We start from the raw sequence: 23385 nt of genomic DNA on the forward strand, positions 1-23385 counted from the left end.
ACAACTGAAGCTAAATACTTTGAACATGATTTCCTGCCCAACACATAAACAACTAAGACACATTACAGCGCATGCATTACTAGCCCAAGTGTTAAGACAATACTGTTATATTTTCTTACAGACTTTCCTTCTCTTACTCTTATTCTGGGGACTGGGCTTCCATAATATCACCTGGAAGATCATACCATCACTTTATACCACACATTAAACAAAACCACACTTCATTTATTAGAATGCTGTGACTATTAAAATGTTAATCATTTTAAGGTATTATATAATAATCCCAAGGCTTGAATTCTTATCTTACTATGTTACAATTCCTTATAAACTCTGCTGTGTATTCAAATGAATGCTATTGGTTTTCAAAGATGATCCTTAAAGAAGCTATAGTGGTATTTTAATATTGCTACTAATGATCAAAATTTCTTTGAAATTCTTCTTCTTTTTAATTTGTAGCAAGCATTGGTTTATTTAGGAAGGTGGACATTCTTTATCCTTGGAATTGCTTTAAAAGTATAATTTCTGAAGACACAAATAAATGGAAGCTATTCCATGTTCATGGATTGAAAGAATTCATATTGTTAAAATGTCTGTACTACCCAAAGCAATCTAGAGATTGAATGCAATCCCTATCAAAATTCCAGTGGCATTTTTCACAGAAATAGAACAACCTGGCAATTTTCAGGGAAGCTCTAAGGCTGCTGATTAAAAAAAAAAAAAAAAGACCTTGCACAATTTTCACATGACGTAGCAGAAAGGCAAAAATAGTTAAATTAACATTTTATACACTGTTCAGGAATGGTTGTATGTTGCCACCAGAGATAGCACACTCTTGTCTCTTCTCCTGGTACCACTCTGACCCCTGGCCCCTTTTTGAGCCCATGTCTTCTTTAGAACTAGCATCACTTGGCTTCACCTCTACTTTAGTGTTGTAGGAAGTTTTAGAAGCCAGTGGTGAGCATCTTCAAGATTTTCTCCCTGACCAACACCACACATTGGGTTTTTCCCCAGGGGGATAATTGTATTTTGGCAAAACTGGCTACTGGTTTCAGGATAAGTATTATGTCAGTGTTTGTGGTTTGTGTTCTTGAGTAGGTCCTTGAAGGCTCAGAGTGGACTGATATATTTGTTTCCTATTGCTGCTATAAAAAATGACCACAAACTTAGTCGTTTTAAAACCACACAAATTTATTCTTTCAGCTCTGGAGGTGAGAAGTCCAAAATCAGTTTCACTGGGGTAAAGTCAAGATATCAGCTGGGTTAGTTCCTCCTGGCTCTAAGGAGAGAATGTGTTTCTTTGCCTTTATCAACATCTAGGGGCTCAGTATCTTCCTTGGCTTTTAGCCCCTTTACATTCAAAGCATATCGCTCCAAATTCTGCTTCTGTCATCATACCACCCCCTCCTGTAATCACACCCCCCTTTGTCTTCCTCTTATAAGGACCTCTGTGATTATATTGGGGGACTCCGAGAATCCAGAATAATCTCCCCATTTCAAGATCCTTCATTTTAATCACATCTGCAAAGTTCTTTTGATCCTATAACATTCCTTGGTTTCAGAAGTTAGGACATGGACCCCTTTGGGTGCCATTATTCAGTCTACCTTAGCTAGTTCAGCTACTACAGAGTCCTAACTCTTGCGTCCTCTGTGGTCTGAATGGTTGAGTGCCCCGTAAATTGATATGTTGAAATCATAACCCTCAGGGTGATGGTGTTAGGAGGTGAAGCTTTTAATGGGTGATTAGGTCATGAAGGTGGAGCCCTTCTGATTTGGATTAGTGATCTTAGAGAATCCAGACGGCTAGCTTGCCCTTTCCACATGTGAGCCCGCAGCAAGAAGATGCCTGCATGGGGGTCTCACCAGAGCAGGACTACCCTGACCCTTGATCTTGGACTTCCAGCCTCTAGAACTGTGAGAAGTAAGTTTCTGTTGTTGATGATTTTGTTAGGACAGCCCGAATGGATTGAGACAGTGCCCTATTCACGTTAATGCAGGACTGTAAGTTGACAACATTTCTGCTCCTCCACACTTTCTTCATGGTCTGCCCCGTTCCAGAATGCAAAACTCTCATCATGCCCTTGCATTCTTTTGCCTTCCCCCTTTTCTTAGAACATAGTTTGGGGCATACCTTTGTGCAAAGCTAGTTTTTATTTATTTATTTTTTTTTTCAAAATGTTGACTGTGTTTTAAGGAACAAATGCAGGTTTATTGACAAAATCCCTTCCAGGGAGAATAAAAGTAGATAAGAACATTAAAAAAAAAACTGAATTTATGAATTTAAGAAAATGCAGAAGAGGTAAGGAGGGAGTGAAGGTGAGTAGATGTTCCCTAAATGTGAGTAGAGAGCAGGAGTCCATGAGGGCTGTGAGCGGTGAGGACCCAGGCCTGATCCTAACAGAGCCCCCTGCAGATGAGGGCCTCTCCAGAGAAAATGGCTGTGTGATGCTCTGGAAAGACTGGACCCTGTGCCCAGTTCACCAAGGCCAAAGCCACATGTGCAGGCTAATCTGGACTCAGGCTTCGGGAATATATCAGTAGAAGCTGTGTGGATGGAGTCTACCCCCATTCGTGGTTGGTTGGTTGATGTACCTATTTCTCTTTTGTAATTATCAAGGTATAATTTGCATAACCTAAATTCATCCTTTTAAGTTGTATAATCAGTGGTTCTTAGTATATTCACAAAATTAGGCTACTGTCATCATTACTTATTTCCAGCATATTTTCATCACCCAAGAAGGAAACTTATACCCACTAAAAGTCATTCTCTACCCCTTCCTCCCCCCAGTTTCTAAGGATTTACATTTTCTGGACATTTCATATAAACGGAATCCTATAATATGTAGCCTTCATATCTAAGGCCTTTTAAGTCTTTTATGGCTTCTTTCCCTTAGCATAATGTTTTCAGGGTTCATCTATATTGTAGCGTATATCAGTACTTCATTCCTCTTGATGACTAAATAATACTCCATTGTACAGATATACTACATATTGCTTATCCATTCATCAATTCATGGTCACTTGGGTTGTTTCTACTTTTTGGCTATTATGAGTAATGCTGCTGTGAATATTCATGTACAAGTTTTTGCTTGGTTATGTTTTCACTTTCCTTATATACTCAGTAGTGGAATTCCTAGGTCATATGGTAGCTCTGTGTAACTTTTTTCCTTCCTTCCTTCCTTCCATCCATCCATCCATCCATTTTTCTGAAACTGTCAAACTGTTTTCCAAAGCAGTCATACCATTTTTTGTTCTCACCAGCAATACTGAAGGGTTCAAATTCTACACATTCTCTCCAACATGTGTTATTGTCTGTCTTTTTTCTTGTAGTCCACTCCCAATGTTTTGGTTGCATGAGACCCAAGGTCCTTTTTATAACCCTGGAAGAGAAAGAAAATCTTAACAACAGACTGAATCCACCCACTCTCAGGTAATAAAAATATTTAGAGTCCAGTCAAATCTAATTTAAAGAAATTAGGCAATCTTCTACACCTGGAAAAAAAGAAGTCTTTGCTTATTTGGTCTGACTTTCTCTTTGTAGTATCATAATTCTAATGTAGTGCTTCTTAAACTTTTTTCCACATGATGCTACACATTTGCATGGCCCATGGTGGTAAACAAAGGAGTCGCTGATGGATGAATACATTGTCTCAAAGGCTTTGTTCCATCTCCCCCACCATCAGGCCCTCACCAGCCACTGGAAGCTGAAGGGATCAAAGATAGGCATATTTCCAATCCGTTTTTTGAAAATCAACTGAAAGCTCTATTCTACTGAACACAACTGTGATGTTTTTGACCTCAGGAGATACATGCAACACAGAATGCAAAGAATGTGGGAAAGGAGAAAACCTGAACGGTGATAACATGTCTGGCCATATAGCTTGTTTTCAAAGATGCTAACAGTATGACACACTGTGTCCAAAATGGACACTGATCCCTCTCCAAGAAGGCCCAATATGAGGGAAGTATGGACTGCAGGCAGAGGCAGATCAGGACTGTGTGGTGATAATTCCAGATTGCCTGTCCAGATTGACATTGACACAAAACCTAGAGGCATAGGGATAAGATCTGGCTATTGAGGAGAAGCAGCTGGCGAGAGCTTGGTAGAGTATCTTCACCTCAGCCAGATGGTATTGGGGAGTAGGGGAAACTGATCAAGTATCAAAATGCCTGTCCCAGCTGAGAAACTGATGAGAATGAGGGCTTATCTCCCATGGGCCACAGGATACTGGGAAGCAACAATAATTTGAGACATTGCTTGTCATCACAAGAAGCACCTAAAATGTCTTTAAGCTGGTCCATGTAAGTAAGGAAACCAACATTAGTGGCAGAACCTGAGTAGACCTACACTGGGCATGGGATGGGTACAGTGCCCAGATGTTCTGTAGCAGCTCTGACAATCCCAATTCCTTATTAAGGTGAAAACTCTGTGACCATTTCATTTATGTGACCAATTGAGATAACCCAAATGTGCCTGGAAAATTCTTGCTCTTGTTGTTTTGACATGGTAAAGGCAACTGTATAAATTTGTTAAAAATATTTTTTCAACTAGACCTCACTTTCTAGAGTAGATAGACCCCCCAAAAGCTATAACCATGTTGTAATACTTAAATATTATTGAATACTAAACACTAGTTATTTAAATTCACTACTTTGGGGACTCTGACTTCTGTTATATTCTCCTTTTATAAAAAAAATAAATATGTGATGAATTTAATTACAGATATCAATGGATATGCATACATACTGAGCTTGACTGTAGCAAAGTATACTTTATATGTTTTTATGATCTCCATATTATTACAAACTGCAAGATTCCAGAGACCTCAAATGTGTCTCTTTCCTTAGTGATTTTCCAGCACCATGTCATTTATGAATGGACACTTACAAATCCTACTTGACAACGTTATGTCAGTCTTAATCCTAACATGTAGGTTGACATTACATCAGTGGTCTATTATCATAGTCAACTGAAGACTGGCCACTTTATCCTTCCAAAAGACACAGAGTTAAATACTGGCATGGTAAGGTTCTTCTGGGAGCTAAGGTCTAGTGATACAATTTGGGAGTTTGTTGCATGGGAGGGAAGGAAAAATACAGAACAGTTGAACAGGTGAAACTTGGGCCTCAAAAAAATCAGAATGCTGTTCTTAACACTAACAATAACCTTGAGGCACAGTCATGGCTGTTGTGACCTGATTCATCCCTTTCTCTACCAGTGTCTTGGTTCTGTGTTCCTCTCTATCTCCTATTTCTCGCTTACTTGGTTTCTCCAGCCTCGTGGCTTCTGCAAACTTAATTTTCTGTATATCTTTCCATTTCTATGCCAGTCTTTTACCTTTTACAGCTGTGTCTGTCTTTGTGTGTTCGGCATTTGAAACCAATAGTAAGACTGATAGGATAGGTCGGTCACCATTCAATGTAGAGATTCCCAGTGGGCAGACTACAACTTCTAGGCTAAACCAGCCTATGGAGAGCTGACTTTCCCTTGACCCAAATCCTAATACAGTCATTATGCTTGTTATGGCAGAATTCCATGATGGAAAGCATGGAAACCATTGTATAAGGAGTTGTCTGCTGTCACTTCTCTTAGAAACAAGCCATAATACTAACAGCTGTCTAATCCAGTACATACTCTATACCTTTATGTTTTGGAATCTATGTGAAAAGACCTTAGGAGAAAGCTAGTCCTTTGGGAGGTGAGTTTGGCAATGCTAGCATATGTAACAACTTTGGTCTGAGTGTTGACTCCCTAAAAATTCATCTATACACTGCTGCTACTATAATTTATGAAATTAAAATCTTAGAGTTTTATGCTTTCTAATATATCTATATTTCCTCATCATTTTCTGAGTCATATTTTCTCTTTGTATTTCTTTAGCAGATGGAATCATATAAAAATGGCCCAACAAGGAATGCAGGCACATTTTGTGTATGCTTTTAAAAATATGTCTTCAATATGCCAGTTGACCTCCTCCTAAAGCAGTAGAGTGATTCAGCTTTCACTCTGCTCACTTGGTGGTCTGAGGGACTCTTTGATGGCATTATTCTCTCTAAATGACTCTATTCTCTTTCATTTCTAAATTAAAGAGTGCTAAGACATTTCTCTTTTTGGCCAAATTTGAGTTACTCGTTGCATCATCCCCTTGGTTTAAGTTGACCCTAATTTTATCAGTAATATTTACAACGAAGATGGTGGATATAAGAAAGGCTGCAAAACTACCAGGCATGCAAAACTGACTTCTTTATAGCTGTGTTTCTTTTCTATCAAGAACAGCAGCAAAGGAAATTGACAGAATTTGTGCTGAGTTTGGCATTTTTACTGAAAACAGGTATTTGGCTGAATGCATTGAAATGCATTTCTCATGCAATGAGAAATTTTAAGTGGCATTACCTGGAACCAAGGCCTTAAATAAATAGGGAGGTTTGGGCTAAAATAAACTAGAAGAAGAGGCAATATGCCTTTAGTGTCTGTTGAAGCAAAAATATCCCCCACAACAAATTCTAAATGAGCTGAAGAAATACAGAAGAGTTTTCTGTGCTCTACCGCAAGAAATTTAAAAGATAATCTATCTTTTGTTCACTTCTGCTTGTGTTTTACGTTAGCCACATCAGCATGGTGTCACTAAATTTCAATGGGAGGAAATGAATACAGTGTTTTCTACAGAAATCTTTTCTGTTCTGTCACTTGGATCACACTCAAAGGCAGCATGGTGTAAAATTAACACTTCTCACCAGGTTAAAGTGTTTGGCTCCTGTGTCTCAAGGCAGACTCTCATCAAGTGTCCTCTCTCCAACTTGGAGTCTTCTAGAAAGCACATATCAAGTCACCAGTGCATTAAATGACATTTCTAATTATCCAGTATGTGTGCAGGTGCATGGCTAAAGCAGGTCAAATCCCATCTTTATTTTATTTATTAGTAGAAGGCTTTTGACACAGCCCTGTGGCATGTCTATGATGGCAAATCAAACCTCACTTTTTTTTTTTAAGATTTTATTTGAGAGAGAGAGAATGAGAGAGAGAGAGAGATCATGAAGGGGGAGGGGTAGAGGGAGTAGCAGACTCCCCGCTGAGCAGGGAACCCAATGCAGAACTCTATCCCAGGACTCTGGGATAATGACCTAAGCTGAAGGCAGATGCTTAACTGACTGAGCCACTCAGGCGCCCAAACCTCACCTTTTTTGTTCAATTTCAGACTGAGACCAAACAAAAAAAACACAGACTCTTAAATACAGAGAACAAACTGGTGATTGCCAGAGGAATAGTGGGTAGGGGGATGGGTGAAATAGATAAAGGGGATTAAGAGGTACAAACTTCAAGTTATAAAATAAGTAAGTCACACGGATGAAAAGGACAGCATAGAGAATATAGTCAATAATACTGTAATAATGTATGATGACAGATAGTAACTACACTTATTATGGTAAGCACTGAGGATAGAATTGTCAAATCAATGTATTGTACCTTAAACTAATATGACATTATATGTTAATTATATTTCAATAAAAATTGTCATGAAATATCATATATGATAAAAGAAAATTTAGTGAATTTCTAGTGAATGGATTAACAACATGCATTTTTCCCTATTCCCTCCCAAATCTTTATTAAAATGATAGCAAGGGGATGTAAAATGTATAAACTATTAAAACTAACAAAAACATGAGAGATGTTAATTGCAGACAAGAAATGGCAATAACTTTTCTTACAGACAAAAAGTAGATGGGCAGTAATGAGTAAATTAGCAAAGTTCAGAAAGCAGAATGCTAAGTGCCTGAAGAAAGAGATGCAAAGAAGAAGCAAGGAGATGCAAACTGTAGGATTTTGGACGGTCCCAGAAAGTAGAAGCACCAGATGTCCAGAAAGATGGAAGTGATGATTGAAATAGTAAGATTGGTTGGAGTTCTGAACAAGGAGTAGTTAAATTCACTTCTCCACCTGTTACATTCTGGTGATTACTGTAACCCAAAACTGGTAGGAAAGATAAGTCTACTCTTTGAAGAAATTAAACTAGAGAGGTTAGAGTTCTGGACACCAGGCATAAATGTAGAGTGGGGAGGCAGTGTTAGACTGAACACAGGAGGAAGAAGTAAATGGCTCCATATTTAATAGTAAGCCCACGGGCAGCCTGAGCCTCACTGTTCCATTCATCTACCAGAAGTCTTTTCAGTAAGGCATTTTCTTTTTTCCCCATTCTGAGTAGAACCTTAGAGAATTTCTCAGTGAATTTACCAAAGAGCCTATAGGGGAGGAAAAATAATTTCTCCTCTATCCTTCTGAGTTCTTAGCTGAGACTGCTGTAATAATAGATCAAGGAGGGAAAAACAACAAAAGTTTATTAACATGTATACCTCATGTATACATGGGAGAGAACCAGAAAAAAAATGAATAACCCCCTGAGATGGCTTAGAATTCAGAATTAAACACCATTTTTTTTTTTAAGATTTTATTTATTTATTTGACAGAGAGAGACCCAGCGAGAGAGGGAACACAAGCAGGGAGAGGGGGAGAGGGAGAAGCAGGCTCCCCTTGGAGCAGGGAGCCCGATGTGGGGCTCGATCCCAGGACCCTGGGATCATGACCTGAGCCGAAGGCAGCCGATTAACTGACTGAGCCACCCAGGTGCCCCTAAACACCATCTTGATAGGGAAAGGGGAAGGAAGGGAATGCAGCATCTAATGAGGAGAGTTAAGTAATTTTTAAGAAAGCTGAATGGGCCCTCAGAATAGACTGGAGGTATGATAGCTTGTGACACCATTTGTCTGGGTGTGCAGCTGACGTCTAGTTTCCTCTTCTGTGAGAAGAGTCCATCTTTGCTGGTTGTTAAAACTCCCATGGAGGGGATTTATAATTGTGTTCCTTTTGGTTGGATAGGTCTTTAGGCACATAAGGGGAGTTTAGAAAAAGCCTCTCCCTACTTTACTGTTTTTCAAGTGCTTACAACTCAAATAATGAATATACCAAATCATATTTTGGGGTGACATGTCCTGAATCCCTACAGTCATATTTTGGGGCAGCTTATTCTGCTACTTCTCAAGCCCCAAATAAAAAGCCCGTAAATCTAACATTTGGGGAGTCTTCCAAAGAAATGGCCCACTTAGATCACTTTTTCATGAAACTTATCCATTTGACAAGGTTTGCTTATGAAAACAGAGCTTGCAATAAGTTTTTCCTTTCATATATAAATGGGTGGGCCTAGAATAGGACAGAAAATACAATTGAGAAATACATGTAATATTAAAGAAAATAAAACAACAGACCAAAAAGTGGGAAAAAAGAGTCAATACACAAAGCAGAGTAAAACATTAAAAAAAAAAACTATTCTTAATATTCTAAAAGAAAAGATAAGCCATTTGTGACCAAAACCAGAATGTGTAAAGAAGAAAAAACAAGAAAACTCTTAGATGTTAATAAAGTACCATAAATATGAAATTCAATAGAGTAATAGGAAGTTGAAAGTGAGGTTATCTTGCAAAAAATAGAAGACATGGATGAAAAGTTATAATATGAGAGACAATATAATTCAGAAGGTGCAGTATCTAATATTTCCAAAAGGAGAGAACATAATATATGTAGAGGAAGATATTATCAAGGAAGTATAAAATTAAGTTTTCTTTAACAGAAGGATATGGGTCACTAGATTGAAGAACTCTACCAAATGCTTAGCACAATGTAGGAGAAAAAAAGATCCATAGGGGATAAAGAAAAGACTATAAAGGCTTGCAAAAAAGGAAAAAATGTCACACACAAAGGATCCAAAATCAGAATAGTCTTAGAAATTTCCAAAGCAATGTAGAAAGCTTGAAAAAGTGGTGTGACATACTTAAAACTCTAACTTAAAAAGTTAACTTCAATCCATAATTTTATACCTACCCAAACTATCAAACAAATATGAGATATAGCATAAAAATATTTTAATACATGCAAAGTCTCAAAAAATTTTCATCACTCACACCATCTCTGGGAAAGATCTTAGGGGGAAGAAACCACCAGAGGAATAATTAAACCAAGAAAGAGAAAGACATGTGATCCAGGAAATGGGTTCAAAAAAAAAAAAAAGAGAGAGAGAGAGAAAGAAGTGATAATAGAAAGTCTTGGTTTGACATCTATGCATGAGACTAGGAAAGCAGCCAATCAGCCCTGGGGCAAGAGGAATGTCTCCAGTTGTGGAACTCCTATATCATATGACATGTCTGGCAAAATTGTCAGGGAGTTGGGGAAGAATTATTCATAGATGGAAAATAATCCAATTATATAAACAAAGCAATTATTAACTCCAGGAAACACAAAAATTTTTTATAAGAACTGTTAATGTAGTATGTCCTGTGGCTCAGCTGTAACAATATTTACCTAGTCATATTTAGGTAAATATAATGTATATGATTTTCATTTTTTAAATTGTGATGACATTGTGTTGGGAATAAGAGAGAAAAGAGGGTTTAGCATATGTGAGCAATAGCCAAAGAGACTTAAACCATATTTATAGTAGAAACCAAAAGATAGTAAAGGAAAGCTTATATAATTATGAAAAAAATAGTTTAAGCACATTAACTAGAAATACAAGTAACAGGAAAAAGCCCAACTAAAATAGTTTCAAGTAGTTGCTTATAGGGAGGGGAGCTAAAGGATTGGGAAAGTGGGCTGCTGTTTTTCTTTATTAATCTAAAGCAGAGGTCAGCAAGCTATGGTCCATGAGCCAGGTTCAGCAGACTGCCTATTTTTGTAAATAATGTTTTATTGGATTCCAGCCATGTCCACGTGTTTATGGATTGTCTGTGGTTGCTTTTGTCTCACAAGAAATCGTTACAAAAACAGAGTGGAGTATTTGTGACCGAGACTACATGGCCTACAAGCTAAATTATTTACTTTCTGGCCCGTTACAGAAGAAATTTGCCAACCTCACATCTAGAGCAGTGGTTCTCAAATGTTAGCTGCATCAGAATCAACCAGAGGGCTTCTTAGAACACAGATTGCTGGGCTACCTCCGACTCTGATTCGTTCGATCTTGGGCCTGGAAAATCTGTGTTTCTAACAAGTTTCCAGGTGATGGTGAGACAGCTGGTTTAGGGACAGAGCTCTGAGAATCACTGGTTTTAAGGGAACTACTTTTAAAAAAAAATCATATGTAAGTATCATGTTTATAAAACAAATGTTAAATGTTTAGAAGTATAAGCTTGGAAGTTTGCATGCAAATTTAAGCTAAAATAAATACAGAAACGACCTCTGGTAAATTAAATGTGACAATAAATTGAAATGTAATTTAAAAAAAAACTTTTTAATGGAACAAAAACATGAACAAATTAAACTGGAGAAAATATACTGTGTTTTATTAAAATAATATCTCACAGATGCGGGCATAGATGTTAACCATTCCCAGGATCCCTGTCACTGCATGAGCACATTTCATCCAACTGGGTAGTGGGTAGACCTCTCCTACTACCTTCTGTCATTCCACTATTTATCAAAGGCAGATTATTGCAGAACAATATCAACTACGCATACAGTTATGTAAAAATCCTTTCTTTTTTATTTCCTCTCAAATATTTTCAGCTCCATTTAATATCTCATAAAACATTTGTTTTCTGGACAGCACAGTCTGAGAAACTTGATTTAAAACCTGTTCCTCTTCCCTTGACCTCTTTCACAGATGATGAAACTGACACCCAGGGAGTCTCCTGAGTCCGTGGTCCCCACTTCTGTCCCCTCTTCCACTCAGCTTCCCTTTGCTTTGCTTCAGGTTGTGAAGAAAGGAACCCTGAATGAGCCCAAACTCAAATCAGGCATGGAGGGAAAAAAAAAAAAGCACTCCTAACACCACTAACCATCTTTTTTCGAGAAGCCTAAAACAAAGGAAATTCTCTGCTTCCAGAAATAGCCTTAATCAGTCACATATGTGAACATAGACCCAGTGACTGTTCAAACAATTTTCCTGCAACATAACAGGATTTTCCCAACACACCGATTCTTTTTTCCCTTTTGCCCTATTATCAGTTTAAGTTTTCTTTTTTATCTTTCTTTTCTTTCTTTCTTTCTTTCTTCTTCTTCTTTTTTTTTTTCTTAAAGATCCTAGGCATGATACCAGACTTTTCAGTCGGCAGGCAGGATGCTGAAAATCTGCAGTGTTTGAAAGCAAAGAGAAATGAAGGATTATTGAGAGTAGAAATAGTCCCTGGTTGGTAAAAACAAACAAACAGCTTTAAAACTATAAGAATTGTGCCCTGCGGGGGTGGGTTTGCTGAACTGTCAGCTCTACCAGTTAATGAGGTAGTTTGTCTAATGGAGATAGAAAAGACCATTTTTAACAATGCTGGGCTTTGTGTGTGTGATTTAAAAATCAAATTGAGTGGAAATGCAGCAAATACTAAATGGTACTGTTTATTTTCTAATTAATTTGCTACAAACTACAAAATGAAAGTGTTAAATATATTAGATGGTATGTGATTTTTTAGAAGAGAAAGCAGGGAAAACATTCACCTCTCATAGTCCATTTACTTTATTTTCATCAGAGAAACAAGTTGTGGTTTGAAAGTGTGAAAAGGACATCGATATTTGGGGAGGGGCCTCACTTTGGTGGGGGGTAAGTGTGTTACATAAGCCAACAGGGAATACGGTCTCCTTTGTAAGGGACAGTGGAGTTCTGGGGCACCTGGGACCATATGGTCTCACTGTGGATGACGTTCGTTTGTAATATTAATAGGCCAGGGACTCAAGGCCCTGGGGAGAATGTCATCTAAGTGAGGACAGCCGCTCACATCACAACAGCTTGTGGACTTTTTCCTGTAGGGTACAGCGAGGACGCGTCAGGCACTCAGTGACATAAAGGCACAGCATGGTACAGGGGAAAGCAGAGAGACGGAAGAACCAGCCAGATCTAGGTTCAGATTCTGACTAAGCCACAGGCTGACTCTGTGACATTGCAGGCTAAGTCGTTTAAACTCCCTGAGACTCTGTTTTCTCACCTGGAAAATGAGGAGAATAATTGCCTTACGGGACAGCTGTAAGGGCTAGAGCTTAGAGCTCGTAAGTGAAGTGCCTGACACAGAGTAAACAAAAGAAGTTATTATGGATTAGAAAATTCTAGGGTTGGGAATCAAACTGGCTAACTTCACAAACTGAGAAATCAGTAAGCCTTAATGAGTCTTTGTTCTCAGCTGTACCTGGGTCCCACCTGTGCTGCTTCTGTGACAAAAGTTTTAGTTCTAGTATTTTCCTCAGACGACTATGCTGTGATTTCCTCCCTGCCCTGACCCCAGAGCCTCTTGTCTACTCCAGTGAGCTTGTTCTCAGAAGCATATCATTTGGTGAGACAACGCATATGTGAATAGCAAACTTTGACCCGGGGTTGACTTGGCACCGGGCACTCAGCTTCTCTTCATGTTACCTCATTTCCTCCCTTACTCCTCACAACTGCCCTCTGAAGTAAATTCTGTTATTATCCTCATTTTATTATAATAACTGCTATATTGAGAAGTAAGATAACTGTCTGTGGGGTGGGGCCATGATGTGAACCTAGGTGGTCTGGCTCTAGAATCATGCTCTTGACAATGACACTGTGCTGGCCCTGTGATATTGTTCTTGTTTTGTGTCCCGTGGGTTTACATTCAGGGCTTCCCTTCAGTGGAGTCCAGAGTTGGGGACTTTCACTGAGTATTGGTCATCGGGGCCAAAATGAGCCTGTGAAGTCTACAGTCAGCCCACTCTAGAATCAACTTCAGGCTTCTTCCATTCCCAGTCTCAAGGAGTCCTAGGTGCTAAGCATTCCTTGCATGTCCTTTGTTGGGGCAGAGCAATTTACCCCTCTCTAACAATGTGGTTTCAGTTAGGAGCTGTTAAAACTAGACACTCCGTGATGCAAGGAGTCACATTAGCATCATTTCACATTGCATATCTGTAGTGACCACATCAGCACCGGGCGTATAATAGTTAAGTTAGGATTCGATTGATGGGTAGATGATCGAGCAGATAGACGAAGCAGTTGTATGGCTCAACAGATGGTATTCTTACAAGAAATGTATATACTGTCAACAATAAGAAACAGATATAAAATATTTCACTGATCTTTGGCTATGTCTCTTACCTTTCATTAGGATACAGTTTTCTCCTACAGTTATATTTATCTTGTTGGGTATCTCTTTCCAAAAGGGGGCTGGGTTGAAATCCCGAATTTGTTCATATAAAATATGTAACGTCTTGGAAGCACCTAGGTTAGGACAACATAAAACAATCAATTTCTCTAAAAGAAGCAAGAAAAAACATTCATTCATTCAACAAATATTTATTGTCTGTGGCCTACCTGGTACCCTTATAGGAGCTTAAAACAGAGTGGTTCACAAAACAGAAAAACTCTGCCCTCCTGGTGAGTACATTCTAATGGTGGAGGCAGACGAAAACACTCACAAAAACTTAAGTGCCATAGAGAAAACTTAAGCAGGGTGAGGAATATCAAGAAAGATTACCCCAGAGTGGGCTATTTAATATTGGATAGTAAGGGCTACTTTGATATTTAATTTTGGATAGTCAGGGCTACTTTGAAATTGTATATAAGTTTTATTCTATATTAGAATATAAGAATTTAAGAAAATAAAGGTAGTGAATATAAGGGAACAGCAGGGAATTAGGAGACCTAGATTAATATCTGAGATTTTTCATATAACCTGATAAAGAAGAAAATATTTTTGACTTATGAAATTTATTTATTTTTTTCTTACAGAATTAGCAGCTCCGGATCTTTAAAGTGATAGCATTTCCCAGCCTTAAACTGAGAAGCTGAGCAAAAAGGCATCCTTCCTGTAATCAACACAGCAGAATGAGAGGCAGAGAAAACATGCTGGGAAGAAGCAAGCTCATACGTTGAACTGTTTTGCCTTTCGCCCAGAAGACAGCTCAGACTCAACCCTGGCCCTGAGTTTACCTCCCTCGCTTTGGTTCAAGACCTGAAGTGATGTGTTCCCGCCCCAGAGCACCTTTCATCGTGTGAGGCCTGAAACATGACCACCAGTAGCCACGCATGTCCTGTCCCCGCAGTGAATGGACACATGACTCACTATCCAGCCGCGCCCTACCCATTACTCTTTCCACCAGTCATCGGAGGACTTTCCCTGCCTCCCCTCCATGGCCTGCATGGCCACCCTCCTCCAAGTGGATGCAGTACCCCATCACCTGCAAGTAAGTACCGCTGCAATTTGCTCTTTTCTCTCGGTTGGTTGGCTTAAGGGACGTGAGAGAACAGGAGGGTTCACATCCAAGGTGAGTTTTCATTTTGCTGGGTTTTGGTTTCTCTTGGTCTGGGATTATACTTTTAGTTCTATTGCAGAAATATCATTTGAAATGTGATAAATGGTGCGTTTTAGAATTTGGTCCATTCGAAACTATGTTGTATTTTGCCCTATTTCATAAAATGTAAATGTAAAGAGTAATTAGTGGATATGACCAACATTCTTGAAGAAATTGACCACTTGATAAATAATGTGAACAGTGGATTAGAAGATGATACCATAAGAATTAGTAATGATAATGCTGGATTTAACATCAATTTTGGTTGTGAGGTCTTCTTTGAATCTCTAACTTCTCTCCTGGGTATAGGTAGTATCTTTAATTATTTAATTCATATCACATAAGCTTTTTTGAGTGTCTTTGTTCACTTTTGATTCTGTACTAAGCTGCTTCTTACCTCTGATCTTCTCTAGAATGTTGGGTATAAAGTACTATAAAATAAAAGTAGTCAGAATTCTTCAAAACTGATCTGACTGACTTGTAGAAAGCATCCATATTATGTGATTTTTTTTTTTAAGTTCTGCCTGTTTAGGGACAAGCCGTGGTTAGCCAGGGAGCTCTCCCGCCTTTGAGAAATAGTTTGGCAGGTTTGGCACCTGGAATGAAAAAGCACATCAGGGGCGTTGAATATGCACCAAGCGGCATCAGGGGGCCAGCGCACCTTCTCCAGGCTCTCTCACAGCTCAGCAGTAGCTCTTGAGAGCTCTACCTGGTAATTCTTTCAAAGTTTACTGGTCTTCAAGGAGTTCCTCCAAGAATTGGCTTGGTACTTAAAAAATTTTTTCTCTTGACGTATTGCCTTAATTGTTTTCTTACTGTGGTCTTTGTGTCTTCACTTCTTCCTTCTACTACACTTTTAGCTCACTAGGAGATAATCTTGCTCCACCTAACTGGGATTCCTCAGCAAATGGTATTGTGCCTTCAGAAATAGTAGGCTGTTTAGATATCTGGGTGTTTGGGTAGATGGTTGGATGGAGAGACAGATGGACGGAGGGATGGACAGAACTTTCCTACAGGGATGTTGATTGCAATCACAGTTACTATCATGCCTGATCTATACTGACTGGTTTTCCTTCCTGGTATGACCTGATCATAATTCTTCCCTTCTGTGTTTTGGATTTCTGACCAGAATGTGTGACCAATAAAGTCTTTGAAATTGCTTAATAACATTCTCCCATGCTTCTCAAGTTCAAATGGAAAGTAGATATAGCCAAAGTAGTTTCTTGGCTGTCAGGAGAAATAGAAAAAGTGCCTGTATTCAAAATACCTGGCTGACCCAAGTGCCAATGCAAACCCTGTTCACCCAACATGCAAATGATAAAATGAAGTGACTTTCAGCTAACACATGAAGCAGTCTGACTACATGATTGTTAAAGCTATTAAAATTTCACCCAGGAGTGCCTGGATCTAATTCCATAGGTCAGCGAGCCTGATGCGTAGCACATTCTAATATATTTTTTTCCTCAGATCACAAGTATATTTTGTAGATGTAGCTAAGGAATTAAGGCAATTTTATTCCCATCCTGAGTGATATAATCTTGCAGATGGCAAACCCTCAGGCAGCTGTAGCCCCGAGGTCCCAGCAACTTTGGGCTACTTTGTGTACTTATTTTAAGGGACATACAGAGGGTAGTAAGATATTTATGCTGAATTAGCATCCATGAACACTTGAACACAGTTTCAATATACAAATCCCTCACCCATCTGCTTGCAGATATTTTTAGATCTAAGAATTCTATAGAGCAGTGCTTGGCAAACTACAGCTTGTGGGCCAAATCCAGCCTGCCATCTGTTTTTATAAATAAAGTTTTATTGGAACAGAGCCACACTCATTTGTTTACATATTGCCTATGGCTACTTTCATGCTACCGTGTTAGACACCAGATAGCCCACAGATCCTAAAGTATTTACTATCTTGCCCTTTACAGAAAAAATTTCTGACCCATGCCATGGAGATAAGAACATTGGGATAGGAGTCAAGTCATCCCAAATGTAAGCCGGCTCCGTTCTCTAACTGGCGATGTTTGATCTTCTCATCAGTGGTTAGGCCTGTACCTGACTGAGCTGGGCTAGATCATATCTAAGGCTCCTTTCATCTCTAAATACAAGTCTACTTTTCTCATTTCAGAGTTACTAATAAAGCACAAGATGCCATCACTACCAGGTTGAACCATAATGCAATTGCCATTTTTCTAGATCAGAATTGGTCCAATATTGGCAATTTTATATGATTCAACATTTAGAAAGAGAGGTTTCACAGTTCAGGAGAGGGAGGAAAAATGATTATAGGTTTTTTTGAGGGCCTTGGGGAGAGGATGTTGAGTAAACTATACATTGAAAGGTGGCTGGAGAAGTGGCAGAAAAAGGACGAGGTACCAAAAGTTCAGGCTGGAAACATCAAAATTGGCTAACTTATATCTTATTTTATTATTTCTTGCTACAGACAAAGCACATGGAAGCCTCTCAGATGAAAATCATTAAAAGAAGCCACTGTTAATGTGCAGTCTGTTAGTTGGCCCTTGAACGGGGAGTTATCTTTGTCTTTGTTACCGCCTGAGGTTTAGAAAGACCAGGAAGAAGGGTAAGGTCTTAAAAGTTAAATGCAGACTTTCTCTTGGCTAAAATTAAACGTCAAGTTTTATTCATGCATTGAGGTTACTTAGGGAGGTAGCCGAATTCTATAAAATCTCAATAACTAGCAAAACACATGCTTGGGTGGAAAAACCAGCTAACCTGGAATGCGTGTTGGGGAATGACTCCATAAAGAGGGTCATGTTATTGGACTATGGGATTTGCCGATGTTGCTTTCATAATCTTTACACATCCAGATTCTGCAGCTCAGCCAGAAAGAATAAATTCTCCTACCCCTCTAACAAGGTTCTTTCAGCACCATGGAATTATAAACCCAAGAACCTTCTACCTCAAAATCTAGTGAGAACAATTTCCATAGCAGCTACTGATATTACTCCCCTTCCTGACACTTCCCACCATTCACTTCTGATTCTCTGGTCAGCCTCTTTTCCAGGCCCAAAACCTGAACTCTGTACATTTACCTCTTCTTTCCTATAGTACGCATGTCCCCATTCCCACATACAAAAATGTCCTTGACCTACTATCTCATTTACGGTCATTTAACCTCTCTGAATTTTTCTTCCATCAACTATAAACTATTTTTATGAAAAGAATAGTCTTTTAGAGTAATAGTATTCAAATATTTTAAGGATAAAAGTGGTGTATGAATTTGGACGAAAAGTTGTTACTAGAAAGGGGTACATTCAGATAATCTCCAGGGCCTGTGACAGGTGAGGATTCTATATGTCACAGTTCTGATTTTCTCCTGGTCCTCATGCCCTTTGCAGCCAAACAGCCCATCTTTCCTTGATGAGTGCTGCTGGTGGACCCAGTTCTGCAGCATGGAGCACTTGGCCATTGGTCTGACCATTTTTGACCACTCACAATTCTGAGGGAAAGATGTGGCCAACTTTTCAGAAATTCTGCTCTCCAGAACTTTCTAACGTAAAGGAAAATAAATATTTGCAGGGAAGAAGTGGACTTAAAACATATTCTTTGTGTTCATGGCCTTGTCTTTGTATTCTGACTTAAATCTTTACATTGTGGAGCTCTCTATGAGGTTAGAAATCTGGAGCCATATAAGAAAAGAGGGAGTGAAGATAAGTAATAAGAAAAACTAGCGTGTATTGAGCACCACTGTATAATCCACCAAGCATTTAATGTATACCATTCTTAATCCTTTTTTAATAGCTTCCTGATACCGCTTCCAGGCCATTAGCGACAGTCCCATTTTGCAGATGAAGACTGTGAGGCTTAGAAAAAGTAAAGAGCTAACACAGCTGGTTAATGTTGGCACCAGATTTCAAGGCCAAATCTTGGGGCCGCTAAGTGGACGTCTTTCCCAGTGTGTTGGGTAAAGAGGCCAGCTTAACCCTTCAAATAATCCCACAACTCCTCCATGGCTATCTCTTTCCCATGATGCTTCCGGGAGTCTTTGGAGATGAAGGACGTTTAAAGGAATTCACAAGCTCTTTAGTTCCACCCACTACTGTGGAAGCAGCTATCGGTTTTCATCCACATGAGGAATTGAGGGTGGGCCCCATTGTCAGGAAGTCACTGTGGATGCCTCTGCTCAGCTCTGTCCCACAGGCAGAGATCCTGTCATCTCCAGGCAAGCATGACTCCCAACAGGAGGAAAGCCTGATATACTATGCCAGGGAGCGCTCAAAATTTAATGTTCCAGAGCTCTCTGTGAAAATTGGACAACTGTCCGTCTGTCTCTCTTTATGTTCCTTTCATGGCTGCTTGTTCTGTTTTATTGCCACACATGTGCTTTTTTATAGGTTGTTGTAAGCTGGAAAATATTATTAACAGTGTTGGCTTCAGAGACTCTCTCAAAATGATCTCCGTTTAACTCCACAATCTTAAAATGAGAGTTCTTTTCCCTGCTTCTTTAATGATCAGAAAGTGCTCTCCTGTCAAAATCACAAAATAGGGTATTCACTTAAAAAAATAAAAAACCCAGCCTTTTGCAGAGACAGACTGTGAGTCTCAGAGTTACCAATGACAGGACATAAATGGGGTATTATTTCTATATCTCGTCTTAAGCTAAGAGAAGCCATGTTCTTGCAGCTTGTCTAAAGCAGAGTGTGTGGCTAGATTGGAATTCCATATTGCTTGTTAAAGACAACTGGCCCATAGGTGTTGATCATGTTTTGAATTTGTGCAGAATAATGGTAACTAAAACCAACTGGTTAATTGCTATTATCCAGCACCCTTTGCCCTGTAACCTTTTCTTCTTTCTGCTGTAAGTTATATTTGTCCTTAAGCATACGCAATGACCCCACTGGACAGGGATCATCTCTAGTTTTAAGATGTCTGGGGCTTAGTATGTTGCTGGGATTTAGTGAATGCCAAATATAATAGTATGGTCCACATGCATGTATTCTTCACTTTTTTTTAAGCCAGATAAAAGTAAGTTAAAGAAACTTGTTAGGAATTTGAGTAAACTGAGTCTAACAATTTTGCTCATTTTATCTGCCTTTGGTCATTGAGTATCTCTGAATTGCTGAGGCTTAGGGAGGTCAAAGACTTTTACTTGAATGTTTTAGAAAAAGTTTATGTTTTTGGCATGATCGAACACTTTCGGTGGTCTTGCAGAGGCCTACGGCCACAGATGCACTATGCAAGAGTCTTTCCCTTAAAGGCGGACAGGTATTGATTACTTGAAGGCAGCACCTCTCTTCCCCAATAATAAAGGAATCTTTGTGTCTTTTTTTTTGATGTCTTTACAATTTCCCCAGACTCTGGTCGAGTACACGTAATCCTTTGAATAGTTCTAATGAGGAGCTGGGTTCATTCTGTTTGTTGAACTTTACCCCAAAGGGATCAAGAATATGTGAATATGAGTTAGAAACAGAAAGATTATTGTTCAATTTCATCAAATTAACTACAATGCCCAAAGGAGAATCTCAACTCTGGAAGTGCGTTCTTGAATAGAAATAGGCTTTCAGTCTACAGAGGCGATTATAAAACAGGAATGGATTTTCCTCTGACTTACTTCTGCCAATGATTATTCCTAGGGAGAGCATGAATGAAAGAATATTAAAAAAAAAAAAGGAGAAAAGAGAGAGATTTGTGGTTTAGACTTAATATTAGATTCCTTTTGATATTCTCTTTATCAGATAGTTAAACAGAGACATTTTAAAAGAGCATTTTCGACCTTAGGAAGATTGAACCTCTGAAATTAGAATCACCATAATAGCTCTGAGTTGGCTATGAGATATGAGACTTTCCATGTGTTCCAAATTTCTGTCTTGATGAATTCATCAATCTGCAGCTCCTGTACAATTCAGATGAACTATTTTGGTCCTAATGATGAAAAACTCATTCATATAACCTTGAGTGATAGGAGATTAACCTCCATACAAGGTAGATGAATGCGAGGACAGGTAAAATTGTCACCAGATGGCTGCCCTCTGGGCCATCTTCAGGATGTGTCTCAAGCAGTACCACGGAAGCTCTGGTGATTTATGCTGTGTCATCAAAGTGATACAGCCCTCTATTCTATCTTATATCTCTATTTTCTATTTTGACTCCCTCCAACATTTGAAGGGTTTTCAGAGAGAGAGAGAGAGAGAGAGAGAGAGGGAGGGGGAGGGAGAGAAGAAGGGTAGAAGGAGTGTAGGAAGGAAGGAAAAAAGGAAAGAAGAAAGGAGGAAAAGAGACAGGAGAAAGACATTGACACTGCTATGTGATCTCCACGCCACCACCAAGAACTTGACGCCACCAGACCAACCAATGGCCAGTGGTACTATCAGCACTCTTGCTTTTTTTACTTTGCCATGAGAATAAGAATGAAAAGAGCTGTCATTAGTGTGCTACCTACATCACCTCTATCTACCATCTGGAAAAGAGAAATAGAGGAAGACTGAGATAACCAACTTTCCTAAGGTTGCTCAGACAAAAATGATGGGACTGAGTTTCAATTCTTCTTGCTCTGACCAGTCATCTTCTCACACGTCCATGTTAGTTGTGGATGTTGAGGTGGTGCAAAGGTTTTTAAAACACTCCATTTTTCTTTAAGGATCTTGCACTCCTTTGGGGAAATCATAATCACCTAAAATCATTTGGATCTAAAACTCTGATTGTTCTCTACTCTTTAAGGCCTTGATTTTATAAAGCTTGCAACACCCCCTCCCCACCATGTACCCGCTGTGCATATGTTAGTTTACTATACATGTCCTGTTCTGCTGTCTTTGGTTGTTTTCCTAGCTTTCCCTCCTCTACTCATCCGTTCTCCTGATGCCTGGCATACAGTGGAAACTCATTTAAGGTCGGTAGAATGACCAAATCAATGGTTCTTGCTGATGGGGGATTTTGACAATTTGCAGATATGCTTTTGGATGTCACATTGATTGGCAGCACTCTAGGCATTTAGGGGGCGGGGGCTAGGAGGCTGAATGTCTTGCACTGTGCACCATAGTTGCAAATAATAAAGAATTACTTCATAATCTCATTGCCTTCCCACTGTCCCACCAGACATTCATGTTAAGAACACTCCTCCAAAATAAATTATAATCAACTGAATTTACCCATAACTCCATTTTACATATAAATGCAAAATATTATGTGCTTTTATTTTACCGTGAATTATTTAGAACTATAATTGCTGTGTAGATGGAGAGTAGGCAGATCTTTATTTTGTTTGGAATGTTTCTAAGAGTCATTTACAATTTCAGATAATCATGTCACTGATGACAGGGTATGCTTCATAATTGACTTACCAATACCACATGTTTTTATAAATCTGCATTTGTAGGTAAAATATTCACTGTAATTCTGCATGTGGGGGCAAGGATCTTACTGCTTCTTTATGCCTGAGCATTTGTACATTGAAATAACTATTATTTTATTTTAAGTTACTTTCTTTGAATTCATCCTTGATATTGCAATCAGGGCCATATATTGATTTCTTTGAAATTATATGTGTAGGTAGGCTATATTATCTATGACTTTCATTTTGAGATAGTAAAGCAGATGTTATAAAATATGTTACTAAAAGAAGCAGTACATTCAATATCTTGAAGATTGCTGGAATGAGTGGATGGATGGATGGATGAATACATGAATGAGTGAGTGAAGAATAATGAATAGGGCCAGCTAAGCCACTTAGAACGTGTATGTTCTAGCTGTTGAAAGGAAGTTTATAAGGGATATGGACAGAGAAATCTTTGTAAAACCAAATCTGATGATTATGTCGGGCATGGGGCAGTGGCATGGCACTGGGAAAAGCCATATACAGAAGACCTGTGGACAATAGGAAAGTGTTTCATGTTCCCCATCTTGGAAGGCATATGGTGTTGGCAAAGAACCATCCAGTCCTTGCCCGATTTCTTGATGTGTAAACAGTGTCTCCAAGGTATACAAAAGGGAATCAAATGTATTTTTATTCGTGAATTTACTCTTCCAATATTTATTTGACACATACATGTTAGATATTGGAGTGGGCACCTTAGAGTGTCTCTGATGGTTTGCTGGGTAAATTTATCGGAGTAATCGGTTCTTACTTGTATGTCATGTCAGAGTCTACCTCCAGAAAA

General features: G+C 38.9%; 1 protein-coding gene across 3 annotated transcripts in view; it reads left to right on the top strand.

The window, feature by feature from the left end:
• RARB (retinoic acid receptor beta) overlaps positions 1 to 23385 on the top strand; it is a 732098-nt gene that overhangs the window by 333533 nt on the left and 375180 nt on the right. For all 3 annotated transcript variants that reach the window (XM_032408806.1, XM_032408805.1, XM_032408807.1), the window contains one exon: positions 14709 to 15163. In XM_032408806.1, the coding sequence (XP_032264697.1) occupies positions 14986 to 15163 (178 nt within the window). In that variant the 5' untranslated portion in view covers positions 14709 to 14985. The remainder of the gene's footprint in view (positions 1 to 14708; positions 15164 to 23385) is intronic.

Source organism: Phoca vitulina, unplaced genomic scaffold, assembly GCF_004348235.1.
Source record: "Phoca vitulina isolate PV1807 unplaced genomic scaffold, GSC_HSeal_1.0 scaffold10, whole genome shotgun sequence".
Taxonomy (NCBI): domain Eukaryota; kingdom Metazoa; phylum Chordata; class Mammalia; order Carnivora; family Phocidae; genus Phoca; species Phoca vitulina.